At 41.8% G+C, this 25,824-nt stretch overlaps 1 protein-coding gene across 1 annotated transcript in view; it reads left to right on the forward strand.

Annotated features, from left to right (window-relative positions):
• Nucleotides 1-25,824, forward strand: part of nectin1b (nectin cell adhesion molecule 1b) — a gene marked incomplete at its 3' end in the record, with an annotated part of 156,131 nt that overhangs the window by 126,296 nt on the left and 4,011 nt on the right. The window contains exons 8-9 of the mRNA XM_079272167.1: nt 7,896-7,989; nt 13,921-14,022. Coding sequence (XP_079128293.1) covers nt 7,896-7,989; nt 13,921-14,022 — 196 coding nt within the window. The remainder of the gene's footprint in view (nt 1-7,895; nt 7,990-13,920; nt 14,023-25,824) is intronic.

Below are 25,824 nucleotides of genomic sequence, written 5' to 3' on the forward strand. Positions count from 1 at the left end.
CACTGTACCCCCCCCCCCCCCCACGGCAACAATTAATTCACTCGCGAGTGGTCCTGACATGCAGCTGGTGTTGACACAGTTGCAAATCCATCGCCAGCACGAATCAGTTGGATACCAACCTTCCCGGTCCACATTTACTACAATAACTGAAAAGAATCAGATGCAGAATGTGTTGTGAAAAATAAAGCTATCTTCCACACTAGGGCGGATTTAAGAATACAACGAAAGCTCTCAGAGACGTTTAGTTATATCAAAGCAATAGATTTATTTATCAACAGAGTTATTCAGCCCAAACAATTAAACATGCATGGGAATCTAATGGTTGAACCTCGCAGAAATTCACCATGTAAAAGGTGGCGATGCATTAATGAGCGGGACATCATTGTCACCAAACAACATCAACTCTGTTTTCTCAACGTAGGTGCAAATTCTTCCACCTTCGGGGGCTGGAAATGGTCTCCCAAGGACTGAAATGTAGCGGCATTGTGATTTTTGGACACTTGACATTACTGATACTCTCCAGTGAAGTCGAAGTGAAGACATGGGATCGTTGAAGTCATACAAATAGATTATTAGCTCAATTTGACGACACTGGGTGAAGCGATTGGTAGCGGTATTACTTCTACTTGTGTACCCTTTTGATTTAAAAACCGGTCACCGGTGTGTGGAGACCTTTTTAAAATGTGATGAATGGTAACTCAATTGTTTGGACACCTTCTAGCTTTAAGCTGTAACCAAAGTAGGATTGTCTTTCTTGTCTTTGTGAGTCACTCCCCGTGGACGTGATGTACCGGGTGTGAATTTGAATCATTCACTGTTGTTTGTGAGTAAAAATAGAGCTTTGGTTTTTTTCTCTGTACAGAATGTTATCCATGCAGTGCAACTGTCTAGAACAATCCCCTTGATATTCATGTTCTTTTGTATAGCAGTGTATGTAATCTAGCATCAATGCCTGAGGTGTTGGGAAAGGTTTGGAAACTGGCCGTGTGTGTGCGCGTGTGTGATTGTAAAGTTAAATGTTCTAAAAAAACAAAAACCCCTTCCTCCAGCAACAGAAATCATTTTTGATAAACTTGTCAAAGAACGAAAACAGAAGTCATTTTGTTTCATTCTTGTTTTGTTCTTTCTTCTCTTGTGAGAAAAGGAAAAAGAAAAAAAGGAAAAAGGAGTTCGGCGGGGTAATTGTTGTCCGCCTTTTGAGAAGATCAGAGCGAGACAAAGCATGAAAGTAATTGCCTCCTAAAGATCAAATCACATTTATCCCGTCTTGCAATTAAAAGTATCATTAGCATTTAAATTGCCAAATAAGATTGTGATCAACAGAAATCAATGAGAGCACAGAGGATCAGCTCGAACACTTCATATTCTTTTCCACGAGCCCGGCTGTGGTCAGACGGCGTCTTTTTAATCCAAGCGCACATGCAGCGGACAGCGACAGTGTTTCTTCTCACTCTCGCACCGCGGAACGTCTCGACTCCCGATTATCTGCGGCTCAGAAACCGCCTCGATGCTGCAGAGGCTCCGAACAGAAAGGTCACTTTTTTTGTAGCGAGTGCATCGTGAAAGTACTTTTTGCTGTAAATCTTCCCTCACAGATTACTCTTCTCAGTTTTTAAGGATTAGTTATGTTTTCTCCACGCTATCCCCCTTTAAATCTCCCCTTAAGCTGCCCTGAGCCTTTTGTGGCCAACAAAGCGAGGAGGAGTGAGGTCTTCAAGGTGGATGTCTGAGTAAGGAACAGTGCACAACTTGAATGTAGCTTATGGTTCCCTGCCCCAGTGCTTACTGCGCTCCCCACAGGCTCGCGGTGCTTGTCAGCTCTCATTAGTGTCTGTGTCTCGCAAAGCCAACGCCCACATGCTGCCTGCGTCGCGCTCAGCTCCGAGGAAGCCTGCGTGTAATCGCACAGCTGAGATGCACACGAGGTGGTCAAGCTGAGATGTGCATCATCGTGCTGCATCTGACTAATGGCGGATTGAGCAAACATGTGCACACTGCAGAATTAGTTTAAATTGTAATGCCTAGGGGGACAAACAAAAGGTTACATCGCCACAGTTATATGCTCAGAAATGTTGACAGGCTGCATATACAGTATTAATCAACACCATTCACAAGATTGTATCTATCTATATATATATATATATATATATATATATATATATATATATATATATATATATATATATATATATATATATATATTATTTAGCTTGAAAGCAAGCTCTGGATGTGAAAAGAGTCTTTTAATTACTTAGCTGGAGAGAAGAAAAATGCATTCATCTGCGAAGCAAACATTCCCTAAGTGAGACACTGAATCTTTTTCTGATGAATTATTCAAACAATAAAAATTGCACAATTTCAATCCAGCTGCATTTGGTTCGACACGTGCATTTGAGTTCATTCTTTATAACTAGATTCTCAAATTGTAGCCATAGACCGTATGTAAAAAGTCACTGTGACCTCATGCGTTGGTTTGTGGACTATGGTCCATCTTGGACTTTGGCAGTCGCCATCTTGTTTTTTTGCAACCAGAAGTGACTCGAGAGGGTGAAGTACAACCGAACGCTGAAGTAGATATATTTGGGAAACCAAAATTGTTACAATTAACTTTCATGAACTGGAAACACTCCGTGAAAGAGTTAAAGTTTTAAGAGGAAAACATTGACAACTCCCAAACCATACGACGACGTGGTAGCAACCTCAATCACAACGATTAAAGAAGACTTGCAATTAAAGAAACTAGTGAAGGAGACCATGAACTCATGTTTACAATGTTTACTGAGGTAATGAATCAAGTGAAAAGTAAGGTCGTTTTCTCATTGACTTCTATACAATCAGACTTATTTTTGCAACCAAAGGAGTTGCCCCTTGATGGCTGTTAGAAAGAATGCAAGTTTGAGGCACTTCCACATAACATGTGCAACGCTTCTCCGACGCTGTCAGCCAGGAATACCGTTCATAAATCCTTTTCCTGGCTGGGTCAGGGCTGCTAGCGGTGGGGTTGGCCGACCCTTTCTTACGATGTCCATTTTTTCCTGAAATGTCCTTCTCCAGAAAGGCATTTATCCTCCTTCAGCCATTGAGTGTTAAAAAAACAAAGCTAGGTAAAAAAGAAAAAGAATCTACACCAAGCAAAACGCTAAAAATGTCATGTCAATGTCATAACTTCTTACATATCTTTAAACTTGAACTGTTACTACCAGTGGCGGCTGGTCAATAGAGGGCCATGGGGCATGGCCCCACCATGAGCCACACAAAAAAAAAGAAAAAAAAAAAAAATTATAATTATCACAAATTATATAAATTGTCAATATTTGTGTTTTTGAACTGTGGAATGTACCCAGTAATGTGTGTAAAGTATGATATCTGCGCAAAATATATGCCTTTCCTGCTCGTCCTCTCAGCCTGTCTGCTCGTCCTCTCCCCGTGTGCTCTCTGTCTGTGTGCACGACACTCTGAGAACGTGCAGCTTGGGGGGCCTGATCGTTTTGGCCCAAAAGAGACGGGTCTATGAAGCAGTTTAGCCAATTGCTGATTGAAGATATAAATGAGTGACATACAATTTAGCCAATCAGCGCCCTCAAATAGATTCAGCTTGGGGCCAGAACCTCCTCGCTGCGCGTTCTCGTCAGGAGAAGTCTCTACAGGTGGCCGCACCAGGGCGAGCACTCCTCCTCCAAGACCCGTTTGAGAGGAGAACGTTGGCGGAGATTCTGCAGCCAAAGAGCTGATATCAGATCAGCCTGACCTCACAATCAGATAGCAGACTCGCGGGAAAGGGAAGCAGTACATGCGGAGCTTCTGTACCAGCTGTACACCAGACAGGTTTGGCTAGCTGGATGACGTCATGCTAATCATTTATTTAGCTTTTTAAAACAACGGGGACGGATCCAGCACGGACAGTTACGGGAGTGAGGGATGAGGAGGTAAGGAAACATGAGAACACCAGGACACACATGAGAACTCTGTCAAGCTACATATTGGACAAAGTGAACATCTTTTCTTCTACATAGTTGTCCTCAGTCTCATCTGCTTAACTTGGTCATGGAGGCATCAACATGTAATAGAGATGTTAAATTAACAGTGAAAACTCATCATAGCTTAATTTAACATCAGTATTCATAATTACACTTCATGTTTACTTCTCCTGATCTTTACCTCCTATAACAAGGTCCATAGGGACATCTCAATAAATAAACATGTTATATTATATTATATAAGTGTTATTTACTGATTGTTTTCGTGTTGGAATACATGTTAAATATTTAACTGCCAAGTAATAATGCGTGTTTGATACTTACATTTGTTTTGCATTAAATCATACTGGGATGTTTGCTGAAATTGATAGGATGGCCCTACCTAGAACATTTTCCACCAGCCGCCACTGGTTACTACTAATATTAACTTCTGCTAGCTAGCTTTATCGTCACAACAGTCACGCTAGCCCACTGGCCAATCACGTCGCACATTGTTGGTGAGCCAGCTGCACGTACTTCGCAAGTACTGCTGACATACTTGTAGACTACCTCGGTAGCTCTGGCACGTCAAAGAATACGCCCAACATGTCAAATAAAAAATCTGATTGGTTGAAGACTATGACAATCAAGAATATCGTCCCCATTTACTTTAATCTGCAAAGGCTACCTAGAGCGCCTCGGGTCTCTCTTCTTACCTAGAGACATAGAGGTGAAGTCTGATTGGATAAAAGCTCTACTTAAAACAAGCTGCACTGAAAGCAGAGCAACTGAGGAAGACAGTAGCTGTGCAATGAGAAAATAAGATAATGGTAAAAATAATTGCAATACACGTAGTGTATTTGTGAAAAATAATTTAATTATACAATAGCTTTAACTTTGTGATTCTGTTTAGACGGCCCACCACTGATGTACAGTGTGTGTATATGCGTACTACGGAATTGTTTAGTACTCTGTCAATGGAGATTTATTTTCCCACAATGCACTGCACTGCAAATGTAGGCGCGTCTCACAGTCGTAAAAGAAAGAAAGAATTAGGACAATTTTCAGACAGTTTTAGGAACATCTTGACAAACAACAAATGTAATATTATTAAATCTCTGAGACGAACTGCCTTCGGTCTGTTTTTCACAGTTTTATCCATCCTTATCTGCTATAATTCTCACCTAGTTTTCTGCTGAGATCTGACAATGTGGTGACATAACTGAAAAATAAGACTGGGCAAGAAACACAAGCAGACAGACAATCACACAAGGTTTGAAAAAAGAAGAGGAGCTGTCCGTTGTACACATTGATCACAGTTAATAGACCAACTTCCTGGCTCACATACAGATATTGCAATATTACTTATACTTCCAGCACTACCTCCTCATAAAGGGGTTTTAATAATCCGGCTGAATTGTTAAATTGAAGTCGGGTCACCTGACACATTGTACTTGTAGTGACGCTACTTTGTTAGCAGATCTCAGAAGTTACATTGATGAGGTCATCAATATCAAAACTCAGCTGCTAAAAAGAAAAAGAAAATCAGAGTTAGTTAGTTGGAATAAACTACAAGTATTCTTTTTATACACTCAAAGATGTCAGCATGTCATATTTACATGAAAGAAAGAAATTAACACAATGTGTGGATCCAGTTACAGGATCATCTCCGAAAACAAAAGCACCAAGTATTCAATCTTTAAGCATTTAGGGTTCCCTTTTTTTCAATCGTTGTTCATCACTTGTTACTTCCTGCCAGTGACGGACAGGAAAGTACAATAATGTCCTTCATGAAATTCAGAAACAGTGTGTTATAAAGATGAGTAATACTGGAGGAGTCGAAACACAGCTTGAGTAGCTGAACGCACACATAGTGTGTTTGTTTTGGCACGGCTTGGCCGTACTGTATCTTTGAGCGCTCGGCACAGACGCCACTTCATTAAACACCGATGGCGCTTTTCGGTCGGTTTTGGTGCCAGTGTGTCAAGTGACGGCATGTACACTGGCGGTCTCCCGAGGCCGCTGTTTGTGCGTAACCAGATTCCGAATGTAGCCCAATTGAATCAGGAAAGGGAGGTATGACCGGGAGGAAGTGGCTGTTGCTGGGTGGCCGTCATGAGACGAGGGAGTTCCTTCATGTTTGGTCAGGTTTAATAAACCCACTCTGCATACGGGACTCCAAACAAACCGCCTATTTGAACAGGCTCCTTCGCATAATGTGCACTGACATGCAATCAACAGTGGGGAGGGGAGAAAGAGTCCTATGGGATCAAATGTAAGTTGAAAAATGCTGCACGATCTGAATGCAAATGCTGCATCTGACATAAACACGGCACGATGAGTAATTCGAGAAGATGTGCAACTGATTCGTTTTAAAACACCGTATGAAATCTCGGATAATACCGCATTTTTTTAAAAATAAAATGGCAATTAGGTCGGTGCACGAGGTAGGCCTACACATCGGCTTTTTGTTTCAGCTGATTGAAGACATTTCACAATTCGGTGACTCAGAGTACACACAGGGCAGGCAGAGGTTGAAAATTGCATTTCCCGTCGTACATTTCTTGAAAGCAGATGATCTTGTCGGCTGTCACAGCTTTTTTTTTTTCTTTATCGCTCTCACCTGTATCACAATCCAGTCAGTCACAAGCAACGGATTACAATACTTTATAATGAGCACGCCGCTGTTCCACAAGACTCGTAATTATCTGTCTCAGGGAAAAATGGATGCCTCTCTCCTCAGGAAAGGCTCGGCGAAGGAAGAGGCTTCTGTAGACAAAGGGGGGGGGGGGGGGGTGCCGCCTCTGTGCTGCAGGCGGGCTGAAGAGGGTGCCACATGAATCTAGCAGTGGCACGGCAGCCCTGTCTGGAGACTAGATGATACGGACTGGAAATAATGAGCGTGAAAGAAAGAGTTAAGGGGTGCACTCATGCACAAATTTTCTGCACATTAAAACGCCAGCTTGGCCTTGCGGAAAGGTCATGTTATTCAATAAGGACGTGAACCAGTGCGAATGGGAGGCGGGAGGAGCCGGAGATAATGCGTGTAGGTACACAGCTCAGTGTCTGTGCTCCACTTCATTATCTTTGATCACCCCTGATATCGTGTCAGAGTGGGACAGATGACATCTAACTGCCAGCGTGTTTGAGGGAAGGGGTTTTTCTTTGTAGCGATATCCATAGCAACAACCCCTCCGCTTCTTTGTATGAAATAATTATCGGGATGCACTTCAAACAGTTCTCAACACCAAACGTTTATAGCTGTCCATCCTGCTCACAATTAAGTTTTCCTTTTCATTATCGAGTGTCGGGTGAACTTCATTGTCGATTTGAAGGAAAATAGTTGTTAACTGCCTTGTTAATGGCGGCATGTAAAAGAGTTCAGGTGTTCGGTTGTCGAGGCTTTGTTCTTCCCCAGGTGTGTCAGCAGAAAGGGTGGGGTGGGGGCGGGGCTTAGAGGGGGTATCAGTCCAGGGATCCAGGGGAAGGTGGGGAGCAGGAGCCGCCTGCTGAGCTCGCTGAGTTGCAGCAACGGGGGACGACGTGTCAAACAATCTCTGCACAGCGGGCAGGGTGTTTGTCCGAGCGGCGCCGTAGATGAGGCTCGATCCACCCTGAGGACTTGACTCACACATGCCCTTCTCCCTGCCCCCCTATACTCCCTCCATCCCCATCTCCTCACCTCAGTGTCCAATTACAGCCCACTCTCATTAGCACAGTGTCTCTCCAGCGAGAGCCTTTGAAAGGGCAGGGGGGAAAGGCTGCTGCCGCCGCAACAAAGCCGCCAACACGAGATCTGTCAAAATCCGAGGAGAGAGTGGAAAAAGGCAAGTGCAGGCAGGACTTCTCATTATAGAGTGCTGTGGACGGTGAGGGACGGAAGGAGTGACGATCCCCGTCTGTGCTGAGTGTCATGTTATCTTTTCTCTCTTTCAACAGGACCGACCTCCCACCCGCCCACAAGCCAGCCCCGCCTCCGCCCAAAAAGAAGAACAGCGACATGAAGGGACACTTGACATCCGATGACATCCAGGTAAGGCTTCCTCCTCCTCTTCCTCCTCCTCTTCTCTTACTCGTGTCCTCTCTGGCTGATCTGACACAAAGTTTGAGAACTTTTTTCTCTCTGAAATCTCAGCCACATTTTTTGAGTGAAATGTTGCCAATTAAAACATTTATATGAATAAAAAAATTAAAAAAGATTACCAAGTGCACAAAAACCAAGCACATAATGCACAATTATGTTCATAACTTTTTTATCACAATATTTATGGCAGGGTTTCATCTTTTTTTTCTTGTATAAAGGGGATTTTACTCGATATCACGTCATGGTTGGTGTTCGAAAGGTATTTTGGGGAATCCAGTGAAATGTCAGTTAAATAACAGGAGGCTTTTTTTCATATGTTGTAAATTATTTCTCATCTCACAAAGCTGGCGCTTGCCACAGAGTTCCTTCGACAATCCGGTTGCAGTTCAATTAGCTCAGAGTGCTCCAACATCTAAATATGAGAAGGCCCCCTTCTCTGAGTGAAGCCAGTTACATGTAATCTAATTACCAAACTAACAGTAATTAATTTCCCTCTTGATAAGTGGGTCATCTTTGACACATAAATATACTGACCTTTGTTCTGCATTGGACGTGTGCAGGTGACATTATTTCAGTCGGCCCCTTTGGTTCCTATTGAGTATATGCAGCATATGTCTGATATGAGACATGATCACTTCACGCTATATATTGTTATTTCATTCTGTTGTATTTGGCCCTGATTAGATGAGTGGTATAGCTCATTAAGTGCCACTCAAGTCTGAATAACGGCTTCATTTCACTGCAGTGTTTGTTTATTTTTTTTATTTTTAACCTCCGAGATATGTATACTGGACATGAATGAGCAATTTTATTATTAGTCAGAGACAAACTGAAATGTCAACATTGGGTGGATTAGTGAGGAGAATCTACTCATATTAACTGTTTTCTCAGAACACTGATCTGGGGCAAAGCACTCCACCACTGCAGAGACCCGTGTTCAATCCTCTGCAGTGCGTTGATGCGCAGACACGCAGATAATAAAGCAATCGCTAGAGTTCCGTCCTGGAGGGTTAAATGAAGCAGGCATCACTGTCGCCTTGTCCAAAAGTCCTTATACGACACACTCATTCTGGTTTGTAGTGTGTTCACAGCGGAATAGTGACAGAAGTGAGTATACCTGAAGCAGACACCACCTGTACTAAAAATACTGATATTTAGGAGTGTGCTCACTGCTTGTAAACATTCTAATTATTTGTGGAAGGTGTTGAAACAACTCTGAGAACACCTCTGAATATTAGGAATATTTAGAATAATTTAAATGAAATCATTGTAAAGTCACAGTTTGATTGCCTTTGCATGGCGGGTGTACTAAATAATTTCCTGCTAGTGTTAAACACTAAAGTGTGTTGATTTCTTCCAAACTGAAAAAAGGAATGCCAATAAATATTACGTTTGTATAATCTACACAATTAATACGTAGCATGGGACTCAGTTCATACTGCCATACTATTTAGGGGCATGCGACTGTGGCGAAGTGGATAGCGGGGCCGTCCTTCAATCAGAGGATCGGCGGTTCGAGCTCCGGCTCCGCCAGTCGCATGTCGATGTGTCCTTGAGCAAGACACTTAACCCCAAAATTGCTCCTGTAGTTGTGCCTACGGTGTAGAATTGTGATAGAATCTGAATTGTAAGTCGCTTTGGATAAAAGCGTCTGCTAAATGACTGTAATGTAATGTAATTTAGTAAAATACAAATAAAAAAAGTTGTATTATCTCCCAATACATAGTGTGTCAAATGCAATATGTCAAAAATACCAGGATGTGCTACTGCAGCCGGTCACATTTTTGCAGAATGCAAGCCAGCATGCTTTTCTGTCTATTCTGATTTTAAAGTAGGTGCATTGCTTTTGCACCCGTCTACCTGCGTGCGCCACCGCAGTGACTGAAGTGCAGCTTAAGCTGATGCACGACTCTTGAATTGGGTCAAAAACATATTACCAAGCCCTTCTCTCGAAATTTGAAACGTCACTTCGATGGCTCCAGGTCTGTGTGATCGACTGTTTTTAATGGAACCATTTTCTTTTGTCAAGCTTGCATGAAAACACAATCTTTATATATTGCATCAGGCTATTTAAATAGTACAGAATCAATACCATATCAATTATTTTACAGGTTTAGTACCAACTTCCCAGCCGGCTTGCTGTAGTTTTGTCCACATCACAAACAAACATGACACGAGAAGAACACGCATGGGTCCAGAGAGGCCGTAGTGATCTTTCTCAGACCTTTAGCCAGACACGGTGGTACAAAATAATTGACGATTCCAAATTGGGGACATAAAGGGGAAGAAAAGAGTTATTACGGCCGCGTTGACCACCGTGTATCAGCAATGCCGAGCTTTTATATCCAACTTTATGGGACTCTTTATAGCTCCAAGGTCAAACACCTGGACATCTGGGCAGACAAGGTAATGAGAGAGGGGAAAGTAATGTGCTCGCCTCCCTGCACAGCTACTGCAGAGGAATACTTGGTGATTAGTGGACAGATGAGGCTGTAATAGACACTTTACAGGATTTAATGTGTTCAATGTTATGGCTGTAGTTGCTTTAAAGGAAGCTGCACGCTCAGCAAGCTTGCATCCGCAAAAATAAAAAGTAAGCAAAAGAAAGAGGTAGAACAGCAGGTTCACGACACGATGGGTACCGTGCGCATGAATGCACAATGATCACTGATGCATTCACAATAAGCATCGCTGTTATACAAGCGGGCATGTGCAGAGCAAAATATGAACCGAGGCTCAGTATTTCAGGTTCCTCACCGTCTGAGGCTGTAGTTCATTCTGCACAGCAGGTCGTGTCACGGCAACGGCTGCACCTTCAACATTCTTTCGGCATCTGTTTCAATGACGGAACAGTTTCAAAACGAGCCAAAAATACAAAGTTGTTGAGGGAAAAGCTGAGCGACATCCTTAAATCATAGACCAGAAATTGCCTTCGCCTTCGTCCCTTCAGCTGGACGTCTTGCCCCTGAAACCTGTCAATCATCTCGATGAGCTGCTTCTTTTAAAAAGCACTGAGATAATCAGCATCCGTAGAGCCGCCAGATCATTTGGTATAATAGCACTGTTGTATTTATTGTCTGCGATGTCCTTGAGCTGCTACACAAAGTTACCAGACCGGCTTTGATCCATCACGCAAGAGAGTATAGCTGCATCTTTCATAAGAAATCATTATCATATCAAGAAATAACTTGTTTAACAAGTTGTTTACGATAAAGAAACGGCTATAAATTTACCAAAAAAAGACACAATATTCTTCCCTTCCTGTACTCTGATACGAGTGTTATTGCTCAGCCCTCAGTCCAAAACACTGAGGACAGCAATGAAAACCATTTTTTAGGTGGGAAAAAAAAGTTTGGATTACCAATAAAGGGCCTCGCAGACACAGACAGGTAATGGGTAATGCAGTATATCCTATTCTTGAAATTGGACTCACAGCTTTATTTCAGGATGGGTTGCTAGGTGACCAGGCTGGCCTGGAGAAATTGGCAGCATTGTGGTTTTATCATTGCCCAATGCACAGAGCAGAAAACTGGCGGCGCAGCCAAAGTATCAACATCTGCGCTCGCTCCATCACAACACTCGCTGTGCGTTGCTGTGAGGTGGAATCCGAGAGCCAAGCCGACGACAGGCATCCATGAAGCCGATGTCTTTGTGCCTCGAAACTTCTCCCCCGGCTAATTGCATATGAGTTCTGGCGCTCGGCTCCCCGTTCGACCGCTCAGCCATTAAATCCTTTGCTGTTTGATGTACAGTGATATTAATGGAAAAGCTTGACCTGGTGCGTATTGACTGAAATTCTTGCTATTTCTGAATGTTGGAAAAGTGAGGATCAAACAGCATTAGGCAGCCTTTTGATCCGTCAAGTTCCACAGCGCAGAGGTGTCGAGGAGAAACGCATTGTTCAACACCTATTATATGAATCTCACATTCATCGCGTTGAGAACTTCATTGTTCTGGACAACTTTGATTTCTCTCAACTTTCATTTCCTTCCATTGTTCCATGTTGAACGAAAACTATAAAGGAGCACTTTGCCCCCCCCCCCCTCCCCCACTGGATGAGTTGCTTCCATTATGCTTCAGAAAACCTCACATCTGCACCTTGATTTTCAGAGTGAGAACCTTATATATGGTTTCTATGCTTCTTATTTTAAAAGGCAGCTGTCATGTCCTCTATGCCTCGTTCAAAAAACAATCCTTGTGGTGCAAAAATAGTGTTATTGACGGGTAATGCTGTGTTTTTTTGAGATGTACACAGTATATACAGCTCTGCTCTCTTCTAATACTAATGCAGAAATAGTATCTTTAGCTGCTAGATGAATAGACATTTATCGACAACAATATGCAATGACCCCTTCATTATGAAATTCAAACAGTCCATAATATATCAACATGATCTTATCATGTATAATATTAACATCTTTAAAAATGATCCTCTGCAAATCTGATGGAGTATAAAGTTGACTTTGGGTGTCGTTTTTGCTTTGATGTCACGAGGCTTTTTAAATGTGAAATTATCTGTAGTCCAGTTTTTAAATCCTCAAACACTGTGCAGATATTCCTCTGGAATATGACAAAGCCAAGGCACAGTTGCGGAAAAGCTCCATTCAAAGGCGTCTTTGCTGGTGGATGAATCCCAATTCCAACATTTTAGTTCAGAGGCATCAAACCATTAAAGGAAACCTGCAAAGTAAACTGGGGTTTCACATCAAGACCGGGTGTCCTGTTTGTGATTGCAGTTAAAGAAACAGTTCACATTTTCACTTTTTGGTTTCCCTGTAAAAAAAGAAAGCAAGATATTATTTCACATATATTAACACATACTAATGCGAGAAGGTGGTTTCAAGGAGCTTTGTCCATACATTGACAACCTGTGTTTGCCAAGCTGTAGTGAATCTGCAGCGAATCCGTTTTGTGATCGCATGTCACCTTCATGTGTGGATTCAATTCCCTGCGGTTCTTATGAGCGGCGGTGCAGCACAGCCAGCTCCTGCAGCCTCACATTTCTGCCCCACTATTTCAGAAGTTTGCATCATACCTTTTGTGTGATATCGAAGCGATTCAGTTGGCAAAAAATAACTTTTGATGCTCATGTAGAGTTCAGAGGAGCGGCTTAAGTTCAAGCTGCTGGCAACTTGTGTTCCTTGTCAGATCTCCCGTCTCGTTTCTGCTCATTACCGGTGGAAAAACAAATGCGAGCAAATGAAATTAAAAAACTTTGAACATAATATTCTGCTGCTGGAGTGTTGTGGCTCTGAAGTAAAGTGTGTGCAGCAAAGGTGGTTGTTTTCAGCGATGGGCTAATAGAGGCAAAGTCCCGCCTCTTCCACCATGGGACCTTATTTGGGAATAAATATGTAGGGTATGGTGAGAGACAAATCATTATTTGATCCCGTTTGAATTCTGCCAATAATTATCCATATGATGTTTGTCAATTTAAAAGATGATTTTGCACGCCCAAAAGTACCAGGATGTACACACCAACAAGGGGGGGCCTTGCTCATTATTTTGCTTCCCGGCTGACAAAAAGAGTCGCTGTTTAAAACACATCAGGTAACGTAAAGTTATTTATGTGCATAGATATTACGGTTACCTTGCCAGCTAGCAAGCCAAGGTAACGGCCTTGTTGTTGTTCCACACAAAACTAAATGGTGCTACGCCAAACTGTGACTTTGTTGATGTGCAAAATCATCTTTTTAAATTGACAAACATCACACGTGTAATTCATGGAACCATTCAGACGGACAGGGGCAGGACTTCCCCTCCCTGTAGCAAGTCCAACCTGGCTGAGGATTGTGAAGCAGGCCCGGCATGAACTGGTCGACCCGCCTGCTTTGTGGGACCTCGTTGTGAGTCTTGCTGAGCTCTCGGTGTTTCCCATAGGTTGTTCATCTCGACAAGGACGAGGAAATGCAGAAGCTTCCTCTTCAGCCTCCTTATTACGACATGGCGCCCTCCGAGTCGACCCCCTTCACTGATAAGCCGGTGAGTAGCGATGCCACGGGCGGGTTTCAAAGGAGCTTCTCCATGAAGGGGTCAGCCACAGCCGCCGCCCCGCGGGCCAGTGGTAATTACTGGTGAAAGGGCGTGCTCTCTGTGCCATTATGCTCGGCGGTGTTTTGAGAAATTGATTTGCAAATGAAATGCAGTGCTGTGATGCTTCCTGAATGCCACTGAGGATCTCTCACGTAGCTGCTTGTCTGGTGTTGCTGACCAGTAAACCCAGTGGGTGCTTTGACGAAGCTCATTTACATCAGCACTCAGCGTCTATCTAAACCTGGGCCAGTCGACATCCTTTCTCTCTCTCTGTCTCTCTCTCTCTCTCTCTCTCTCTCTCTGTATGTGTGGATTATTTCATGTTCTGACCCCAACACTCATCGCCTGCTCTGCCCTTCCGCCTCACCTCCACCTCCACCTCCTCTAATCCCTCGTAATTACTCCTGTGTTCCGATACATTGCAGTGTGATGGTCTACAGTATAACATGGCCCCGTGAGTGTTAACTGTTGACGGTGAAGTATTTGCCGGGTTGTATCAAATGCCTCTGCTAACTGGTGAGCCTCCCTCAGTGGCACAGATGCTTGAGTGTTTTTTTTTTTTGCTATGGCCTGAGACTCAGCTTTGAGTTAAAGAAAATCAAACTCTTTTAGACTTTTGGACAATGTGCAAGCGCGTGCGTGTTGTGTGCGTGAGCAGGTGAAAAAAACCCATCCTTCCAGCTTGCTGTAGCAGCATCGTACAGTATCAAACTATCAAACCTGCATCACGTAGGCAAGAAGTGTCGTGTTTCCTGTTAAAACACCTGCTATTGGTGTAGACGGGAAAGTGCAACTTCCAAAAAGATAGTGTGCAGAAACTAATGACAATAACATGGATGTTAACCTGGTTACAGCCCTTTGCAATCAACACCTTGCACCCCAGAATATGCTGTAAAATCTCTGGATCACTTTAATGACATCCGCTCATCTTTCATTTGCCAGTCGGTGTAATTAGATACATTTGTCAGTTTATAGTCAAATCAACTTAGAATTTCTAAATCAAACATTTAAAACCATTTCAGTTACAACCACGAGTCCAAGACTGCCCATGTTTTTTTTCTCTATTGTCAACATACTGTATATCATGAAAAGACAAAGAAAACTGACCAAGCACAGTTTTGTTTGTGTTCCTCTCATTGTTTTCCAAAAGCTATCACCGTCCTGCTGCCATGACTACTCACTACAGTCATTCCCAAAACCTGAGTCGGGACCCATAGGGGGGTTGCAGGAGATGTTATTATGGTGGAGAATATAAATTTGCCTTGGTTGTCCTATTGTTCAACAGAATGTAAGGTGATGCAGAAATAGCAGTAGAGATGGACGTTCATTTTTCTGAAATGCTGCATGGTCTGTTAAATAACTGGCTTAAAGCTAATTGCTGTTTTCTGATTTTAGTAAAAGTTTATTTTCTTCAAGAAACTGGTAGAAACAACTCCAGCTAAATGTCCTCCTAAGCATCACCCAAGTTAAAGTTGATCGACTGGATGCTCTGTGTTTTCATGTATTTCCCTGTCAGTAAAGCTTTTTAATATTACGGCTTTGCATTTATGGTGTGCTTTTTAAATTACTCATCTTGTCTCAAACCAAATTTTGCAGGGATAACTCAATTACCATCAAGGTTTTCCCCCCTGGTGAATTGATAGTGTAGTTATTCAAGGATATTAAACTATCATCTTCAATTCAATACTCGAAGGAAACGGATGTTTAGTTCAGATGATCCTTTGACGCGCAGAAAGCGCTTTTTTTTCCTTCGATTTATTTCTTATCTCTGATAACATTCCACTTAAATTGAAGTTCAGGGCTGCTCTTGAGATGAACAGGGTATCAGTGAGCTTTTCAAAACACTATTTGTGAGAGACATGCGTTGACTGCCGAGTGTTACTAATGAAGATTCTCTCGGGGCAAAACACTATCTGCCAATTTTGAATGTGGCTGTAATTTTCCCCCTGATTGCACTCTGGTCATGACAAATATTCCAGATATTTAAATATCACGCGAGTGCAGAGTGTGAGTGGTGGGGAAATATGCAACGGTGGAGAGATTGCACAGTAGATTCCAATTGTTAATGTTAAATTCTGTAAAAGCTGCAGTCATTTCCTTGTAATTCGTTGTCAGGTGGAAGTAAAAAACACTGTTGCAATCCATGATATTTAGGTACAGGACAGCTAACATCTCTGCTTTGCATTCACTTCACATAACTCTCTTTTGCTCCATTGATTTCATTAACAGGAACAAGCAGACAGACTAAAAGGAGAGACACTACCATTTGATCCAATCACTGACTTTCTCATGCAGTTGTTTTTTTACTCTCAGAATATAGGAGAAAACGGAGCAAATTAGACTCTGTAGTGTTTTCCCCTCAAAATTATTATCTTTTGATTCTTGCCATCATTCATTTGCAATTCTAGTTTGTTGCCAGTGCAGTCTGACTCCCATTTGTCCTGCTGTGTGCTGAAAGGAACCCCTTTGTCTTGCTTTTCATTGAAGGATGTCAGTCCGTCACCGTTTGAGCATCCATCTTCAACATAATGGAATAATATTATTCTTAATGAATAAACACGACATTAGTTCTTTGACTAAACATAATTATTACTTTTTAAAGCTGGATTGTATAAGATGTAGCCACATATTCAAAACAAGTAGGGGGTAGCATTTTACCTCTACTACTGTGTCCATACAATTTTAATATCCAGTCAAAAAATTTAAAAAAACTACTAACAAGCTGCAGTGCAAGAATACGCAGAATTCGACCAATCTGCTGAAACTCTTGTGAGCCGGTGAAAACACCTCAACTTTCTTATAACGGTCTCGTGTGGCTTAGGCTTAAAGTTGACGTGAAACATCTGTGACTTAATGAGACACCAACCAGGGACTGTACGCTCCATGCATGCCTTGATTTCTTTCGAGGATTAAATTCAAAGTGGCAGAAACAAGGAAGTGACCCACACCTTCGTCACGTCCTCCCCGCGGCCAGCAGACCACCGTTAGTTCATATCTCCAGATTCTATGAGTATAGGCGTAGCCCTCTAAGAGCTGTCACTATTGCATGGGCAGTTGTAAAGTTTTTGATGTTTTAAACTAAAATTCTGGCCCCGAAATCAAAACCCTGTGTGCTTCAATATTGTCCTGGTACCTTGTTGTCGATTTAATTGTGTCTTTCAAGCCCCTGTCAACATTTCCTGTTTTACATTACAATGTTTTACAGTATGCATTGCAATGCGTTTTGTATGCATAGGCTTGTCAGTGAGTGTCTAAATTCATCAACATTTGTAGATTTGTATTGACCCAGTGTCTTTGAGTGTCCTTTTTAGAGCAGCAGACAACCATCTGAGGGGTATTTGTGGAATTGGATAAACAGCGCTGAAAGCTGTCATTGTCATTTATTGATTACCCCATTAAGATCATTTACTCAATCATCCACTTGGACAATTGCTTATTGAGTCAATCAGTCGCTCAATCATCTGTGTATCTGATGCTGGTTAAGTGAAGGTCTTCGCCTGTGTTTACATGCACGCTGATATTCCAGTTTTTTCCAGCATTTCCCAGAATGTGCTTGCATTTGCAGCACAATAACTGTGGTTAAAGCCATAATCAGTGAATGCATGCGGTGATCAGAACACAAAATGATTGTAGTTACACAGTTCTGGTATTTTTCTGACAGATTGCGTGGGCATGCATTGACCATAGTCCAAGCACAGCAGCACACGCCCAGTGTGCTCTTGGTTTTGTTTGATTACAGGGATTGTTTGTGTTTGAATCCGGTTTTAATGCCCATCAACTCCAAGCATTGCATTATATCTGAGAAATGCGCACATGAGCAACAGAATTATAAAAACCCATCTGAAATAAACAGATTGTTACTGAAGACAAGCATCTTTCTGTTGCACATGCAAACACTTGTATGAAACAATTTGTTTTGGATCTCTTATCATTAAGTGCATGTAAACAAAGTCCTTCCTCATCTCTAACCTTTTTATTTATGGTATTGTATTCATTTCTGTCTCCATCTGTTTGTCGACTTGTCACATTAAGTCTTAATCTGACATTTTATTTATGTATTCCATCTCTCTCTTAACGCTCACAAACTCTCTCTCTCTCTCTCTCTCTCTCTCTCCCCCCCTCTCTCTCTCTCTCTCTCGCTCTCGTTTTTGGCTGCCTCACTCTTCACACACCTTTCGCCTCTCTTGTCTCCAGAACTCTGGCCACAAGGAGTGCGATGTCCAGTATGCGGAGCTGGATACTGCAGCTTTGGCCTCTTCTCCCAGCCCACGAAGCTCTGCTCACACTGGCCCTGGGGACCTTGTCGAGTATGCAACCATCCAGCCTAGCTCACACTAGCGCATGCCGTTATAGGCCTTTCCCCTCAGACTTTGGCCTCAAGGTACACAGACTGATGCACCCCTTCCCCTCGTCCATTCCTTTTCTCACACACACTGTCCTCCCTTCATATGCTCCACATGGTTCCCTTGTCTCCCCCTCCTCTCGACTCTCTTATGATTTCCCCGCCGCTGCTCTGCAGAGAGTTTGATTGAGGCGGGGTATTTTCAGGCTCTACAACATAGACTCAATGATACCTAAATCCAGCCTGCCCATTACAGTATTGCGAGCCATAGATGTGGTTTAATATTTTCAGAAAACACCATTTAAAACACTTCATCATCTTCTTGTCTTTCAGTCTTTGCATGCATGACTCTTAACATTCCCTACGAATGTCAATGATACGGCCCATTTAGCTGCATGAGTCTTTTGCATGAGCATCTTAGAGGCATGCGCTCTCCATGCAATCGCATTTGTAGACAGTGGTTCGGGATGTTCATGATTTGTGTTTTGCTGATTCTTAACAACAATCACGCTGCATAATATTGAAGGTATCTCATGTAAAATATTTTTTTCCCCCGAACAGGCGCAAACAAAATGTCTTTCATTGTCTTTCAAGTGATTATGCCACACTTGACAACCCTGATTGGTGCAAAAGCGGGGCAAAGCAGAGCCCTCATCTACAAGACGCTGCTCTGATGTCTCATCTGAAGGAGAGAAATCCTTCCATCGCACACGAACACAGTCCCCTGCACCACTTGAAATCATCATTATAGACATACAGAAAAGTGGGATGTAATAAGACCCAAAACTGTCATTCTGGTATTGTTTGGAGTGGTTTCTATGGCAATACCTAAGGCAGGTGATTTTACGGGCCATTCAGGAGGCCTTCTTGAAGCAATTGTTGAGACATGCTGAGGCGCACCGCAAAGTGCGTGTTATTGGAATACTGAATTGGCTATTCTCTTCCCATTTCGAAACAATTTCCTCCCAGGGTGTAGCTGTACAAGACATTATTGCCCACAAAGCCTTAAAAAAGTCAAATCTATATACCGTACATTATTGCCCACAAAGCCTTAAAAGGTAAAATCCCTATCTGGAATGAGTTGTTTGTCTTTTTAAAAATCTGAGAGTGTGATATACCGCGTGTATAGAAAAGACAGAAGAACACATTCTTACCCTTTGTCATCTTAAACTGCAGCTCCAGAAGGCAACAGTACGCTGTCAGAATGTTGACCAGCTTTGTAGCCAGAAATCACGGGGTTTGCGATGTCAGTCAACATGTTTATCAACCCAGCAACTCGGTGACGCTTGACTCCAATAGAAACCAGAGGCAATAGACCAGTGAGTCGAGCTCTCACCGGACAAAGAGACAGTTTGTATCCTCCCTGAGTTTTAATTATTTGCTTTGTGATGATTGCTTGACCCATTGTGAAAACAATGATGAATTAGCAATTCCTCAGTGGACCACTATGGACTCATACGTAAGTCAGTTCAATTCAAATTCTTTGACATGCATGGTAAACAATTATGTTATCTGTTGTTGTCAACAAGCTTCTCTGTCCGTTATTGGACACCTAAAGAAACGCTCCCTGCGAGTACACAGCAAGCTCGGTACAGAAGTGATCGGGGAGTGACCGCAACATACTTTCCCCACAACCCTGTTTCATGAAAATGATGCTAATATATTACTTATTTATTTTCCTAGTTACTATCTGGTAAAACAAAGAAAATAAAAAAAACATATTTCTATACCTTTTTGTACACCACAGTAGTAGTCTGCCGAGTAGTCGCCAGGTCCATGTGGATAGCAGGCATACAAAGTCCCTCAAAAAGGTGCAACATACGAGATTTGGAGCATTTCGATTGCCTCTCACAGCTCTCAACATGGCTAAGGCGAGCCAGCAGCTCACAGCTAACAGCGCTAAAAGTGCTAACAGTGCGAATGTGCCGACAGAGCCTACAGTGTTTACCTGAGAGGGAACGTAAGGGTGGGTGCTACGCTTCCGTGACGGCGCTGACGGACGGGACGGCAGAGAGCTAAACGGTGGGCCACGCTACATGCATGAACATACCCTAAAAGCATACGCGTCCGGCCCGACATTACTCCACTATGTCTTTTCTGCAATAATGTTCAGAGTGTTAAATACAGCTACTTTATCACTGCCTCTATACAGAATTCAGAGCAGATTGAGGGATTGCCTCCTCACACCGCTCAACATGAACATGGCAACTAGCTGCTAACTAAACAACGGTCACAGTGGTGACAAAGATAGAAATGTTTACCTGAGGAGGAAGCAGAGGGCGTGCGTTACGCCTTCGCGACAACGTCTTGGGTGGGGATGCAGCCAGACCAGCAACGTTAAATAAGCACAGAGGAGCTCGGAACATATCACACAGAGAGGGAGAGCAACTGAATCACTCGACTATATCTTTACATAGCAAATGGTCATTTGCTAAATTAACGCGTAAAGATTGTGTTTTTGGTTGAGTGTTGACAAATTAAACCCGTCAAGTCTTAAGTTTCAAGTCACTGTTGGAATTTCCAAAATGTTACTAAGACCATAATCTTTCTCTAACCATATCCAAGTGCTGCTAGTAGCTATATACGCATTAAAAATGCATCTTCCTTATTTGCAAAGAAACTGCAGGGGAAACAAAATACATCAATTAATAACACGTCTTCATTACGTTAGTAGAAAACAGACTTACATTCCATTCCATGGGAACACTTCAGCAAATTGGTATTACATGAATGTCATTTCAATGAGAAAGTGTTGCTCCCCACAACCATACACCCCCGCACAGCTTCAGGTTTCAAGTGTTTGCCGTGTGCACAACACTAACAGAGAAGCAGTCTTTGGCGATAGAATTCTTGCAGTAGTTCTCAGGTCGCCTCCAACAAGGCTCATTAAATATGTATAAAAATACGTTAAATGACAATCTAATGACATACAGTATACAACATGAAATAATATACATTTGCGGTTAACAGGTGTACAGTGATTGCAGAGTATGTGCTTCTGCACGTCAGTCTGCTGGGGGGAAACAGCCTTATGAAAAGAGAGCCTGGACTGTGTTATTCATTTCATAGATGTATTTAGGCTTCCATAGGAGTTAATAGAACTGTTCAGGATTGTGACTACTGATTAGACAAACAGAGCATCGTGCTATTGGTTAAGCTACCGTGTTCTACCGTTGGCACGCGGTAGCTTAGCCAATGGCATACTAGCAGTTAGTGATGGACAAGATTGGTGGAAGGTTGCTAGGTTAATGAGTTCAACCCAAAAGTGGATGTTATCATAAGGATGGCAGCCTTCTTGAATAGAGCTCCTAATTTATAATTACAATGCCCTTATTAAATGAGTTTTATCATTTGTTTGCCTATATGTATTGTATAATGTTGTTGATGTTGATATGGCACATTGATTTACAAGAATATTTAAAAATGGCACTTCAGCAATGATAGCCTTAACTTCGCCATGCAAATTAGCAGGTTGAATTATTCTTGCATACATACAAAACTTTAATTAAAGACCATGTGCATACAGTCCATATTAACATCCCAGACTTATCTTTGGTATTAAATCTTTGGCAGCTGCATGTGGAAGGAAGCTCCTCAAACTCTCCCAAAAATATTCACACTAAATCATAATTTATTCTGGCTTTGGGTCTTCAAAAAATCCCATTATAATATCTTCAGTTTTTGTGAAAGAAGGGTAAAAGTAGAACCCTTTTTTCAAACTATCGGAATGTTTTTAGGACATTACTAAAACAGGTAAAAGTGAATTAGAACAAGAGATATTATCTACGTTTACGGGCACTTTTTTAACTTTTTTAAGATATATTAAACGTTGTTGGCATTGAATAGTGATAAAATAGTAAAATAATGATGTCTTTCAACAAGCATGCAAGGCATTATCTAATACATTGCATTGTAAATCTGCATTGTAAAAAAAAAAGTAAAATGTCTTCTATATATGTACACTGTCAAAATACTTGTTTTGCCCCAAGACAGGACTCAATGAATGTGTTAACTCGGATCTGTAAACATGTTTACGGTCCTGAGACAAATGAATGAATATTGATTAAATTCTTATGTCGGCTTTCACAATGTGTTCAGTCAGCAGCTCTGTGGTTGATGGTATACTGTAACAGTCCTCCGGGGGATTGCCTGTTGACATTCCCGGTTTGTGATAAGGCATTAAGCCTCGCCTTAGCTGGCTCCAGTCATGAGGTTACAGCATTCAATCAAATCTGTGTTTGCTGAGGCAAAGACTGAACTACTAGTTCACATCCTGGGTGACAAAATCCTCATTATATTCTTTTGACAAGAGTAAAGGCTCTTAAGTTCACCTTTGGCCAGTGACTTAAATCTACCCACTGTTAATCACGGCCTGATTGCATTTCCCTCGCATCCGTTTACTTTGACAGAGTTTTTACATTATCAGACATTAAAACTTATTTGGGCCGTACTTCGCCCAAGGTTATGCTATCTACTAAACATATACTGCTGCTTAAAAATAATTTCAAGGTGAGCCAGATTTCATTTAGATTAACCCCCAGTGTTAAATGTATGCATTTGAGAATGTTCTTCTTCTTGTCTTCTTTCGCTTCACATTCATACAAAAGGTGGAAATAAATCCAAAAGCTATTATTTTATTGGAGAAGAGGAAGTCTGATCTGACAGAAAGTGAAACAGGGGCAAAACTGACCTGGAACCAGCTCTGTAATGGGTTGCTGATTCTTCGATGTTGGGCCTTGACTCATATCTTGACCTGATTTTTTTATATATATATATATATATATATATATATATATATATATATATATATATATATATATATATATATATATATATAAACACCTGAGACACTCACCATTCAACAACATAGCTAGCCACAGGTGTTGCATTAAAAAAATAAGACAACCTCTCCACATCACACAAAGTGAAAGCACCTGTAGCTTTCTGTTGCATTTTGTTCTTTGAATAATTCTTCACAGAAGGATTTTAAAGTTTCCGTCCTCTCTGTTCTCACTGTGTAAGCAGCTGGGCAAGCTGAATGGACGTGCTGAAGCTTGTCTTGTCTAGTGTTTGATTCATTGGCAGAATAAACACCATGACTGAAGACAGACAAGCTCGTAGAATGGTATCAAACGGAAGTCATCCGTCTATTTTGGGTGGACCTTTCTGTTTTCATATTTGCACCTTTTTCATTTCCTGTTACTGTTTTTGTTTATTAGGTGGAAGCAGCCTTGGGAAGAACACAAGATGCTGTCTTCTTTCATTGTTTTTAAGACCTTTTTGAGCGGACACACATGAGCATGTGAGGAAAAGCCGCAAAGGCAGGCAGACTGAGGTATTCATTCATTTGCATAACATTATGCTCTGCTCCCCAATGGAAATGAATGGAAATAGATTCAAAATATCACTGGATGAAAATAGGATTGTGCATAACGCATAAGAAACTCTGGATCATGGTGATCAATTGTCATAGATACCGTGCAGCAGTCTTAGAAGGGAAGCAAGTGTATTTTTCCTTTACAACAGCTTCCTAAGTGCAAAGATGAGAAACGCAGTCACTCAGCTCCAAGAATTTTGAATATAGTCATCAAGCTGAAAGGTGTAGTGACAATAGTGACATTCAGATACCACAGAACATGTTCTCAACGAAAAGCTACTTTCAGCTAAAAACATAAAACTCTGTGTCTGTGAAAAAGAGGAAATGCAATGATGCTTTCTTTTATGATGTACTAATGGAAGGGGGAGAACTTCACATCTCGATCTATCATCCGCCAACAACACAGGTTGCTCTTTAAAAATGCATGGTTTTTGTTACAGAATGGGAATGTAATGAATGTTACATTATCCAGGTCCATCAAATAAAGTCCAAGGTGGACAAAATAAGTGGACTTAAAATGAATTATGACAATTTGTAAAGAAGAGGTGACGTCAAACACCAGGCTCCAGGACACAATCTCAGCTCACAATATCCTGTAAAGGGGAAAGCTCCAGATGTTTAACACTAGACAGAAGCAGATGTTGCATCTGCTTATGTCTAGTGTTAAACATCAGGAAATAATTAGCATGAGAGCTGTAGAGTTAACAGTCGATGTTGTCAATCAACTTCCGTAGTCGCTTGGGTTTACATTCAGTTTCTCGGTGTTTGAACCCGGCAGCGGCCACAAGTCACTGTGTCTGCTGAGACACTGCTTAAGGTTTTTCTCTGAACAGAGGGCTTGATCACTCGCTGCTCTTCAGGGCTTTTTGGTTTTTCACTTTGCGTGCCGCAGACGTCTGCAGATAGGCCATTACTCTAAATCATCCAAATCCTTGGCCCGCTCCCCAGAGTTTGATGTTGAAACTTTGGAAAGCCTTAGACACAGAAGTAGACACATTCAGCTTATTCTGCTGGAGATCACCCTAAGGCGACATAGTCTGCAGTCATAAAGAAAATGTATTGATCACCCAAAGTTAGGGTCAAACACCGTTGCCAATTGGCACACAAGCGTATGGGGGCATCTGATTGGAATGAAATGAATAAAAGCAGATTTTGTGTCATAAGCCAAAGAATGCAAAACACAAACAGGCTGAACTTTTTTTTAAGTTACAGACCAAGTTTGTGGTTGTAGAAATGTAAAGCCTCTTTGTGTAGGCTTTAACTCCGATGCCCTCAGTGGCGGAATAAACAAGGATGGCTAAAAGCAATGCCGACATGGTTTTCAGTCTGACAGCAGGCTGTTGTTTGTTTCTTCATTGTGGAAAAGTACTTGATGAACTGCTCTCACATCAATGTAAAGCTGAGTGTGGGTGTGCTGTCAGTGTAGCAGATAGTTTTGCTCGCAGCAGGTATAGAAATATGTGATTCTCTGCAGCTCAGACTCCTGGAAATGCATTTGACGTTCTCCACTGTACTTCATTGATGGAATGAACCCAACTTATAATAAATACCCCCAGCGACCCGCAGTTTTAGCCACGTCAATGTGATACATATAGAGCAGGTGCTTGTCTTACGAACATAATATATTCATTATCATGAAGTGAACAAATAACAAAACAAACTTTCCGTAGAAAGTCAGTTTGTTTGTTGGATATATCTGTCTGTTGCTAACTACAATATTCATTTGTCTGCAGTAGAAATGATGTCTCTCAGAGATGTCAACCGCTCTGAAACAAAAACAAAACTTTCATAACCGTGGTGCCACATGCACTTTTTTAACATTTTGGGTAATACACTTATTTGCTTTCTTCCAAAGAGTTAGATGATAAAAGCGATACCTTTCTCTTATCTGTCCTGTAAATATACGGCTACAGCTACCAGCAGCCTCTTAGCTTAGCTTAGCATAAGACCAGAAACAGGAAAATCACCTAGCTTACACCGTTGAAAAATATACAAAATCTTCCTACCATCGCATTTAAAGATAATTTAGAAT

This window comes from Melanostigma gelatinosum (genome assembly GCF_949748355.1).
Source record: "Melanostigma gelatinosum genome assembly, chromosome: 7".
Classification (NCBI taxonomy): domain Eukaryota; kingdom Metazoa; phylum Chordata; class Actinopteri; order Perciformes; family Zoarcidae; genus Melanostigma; species Melanostigma gelatinosum.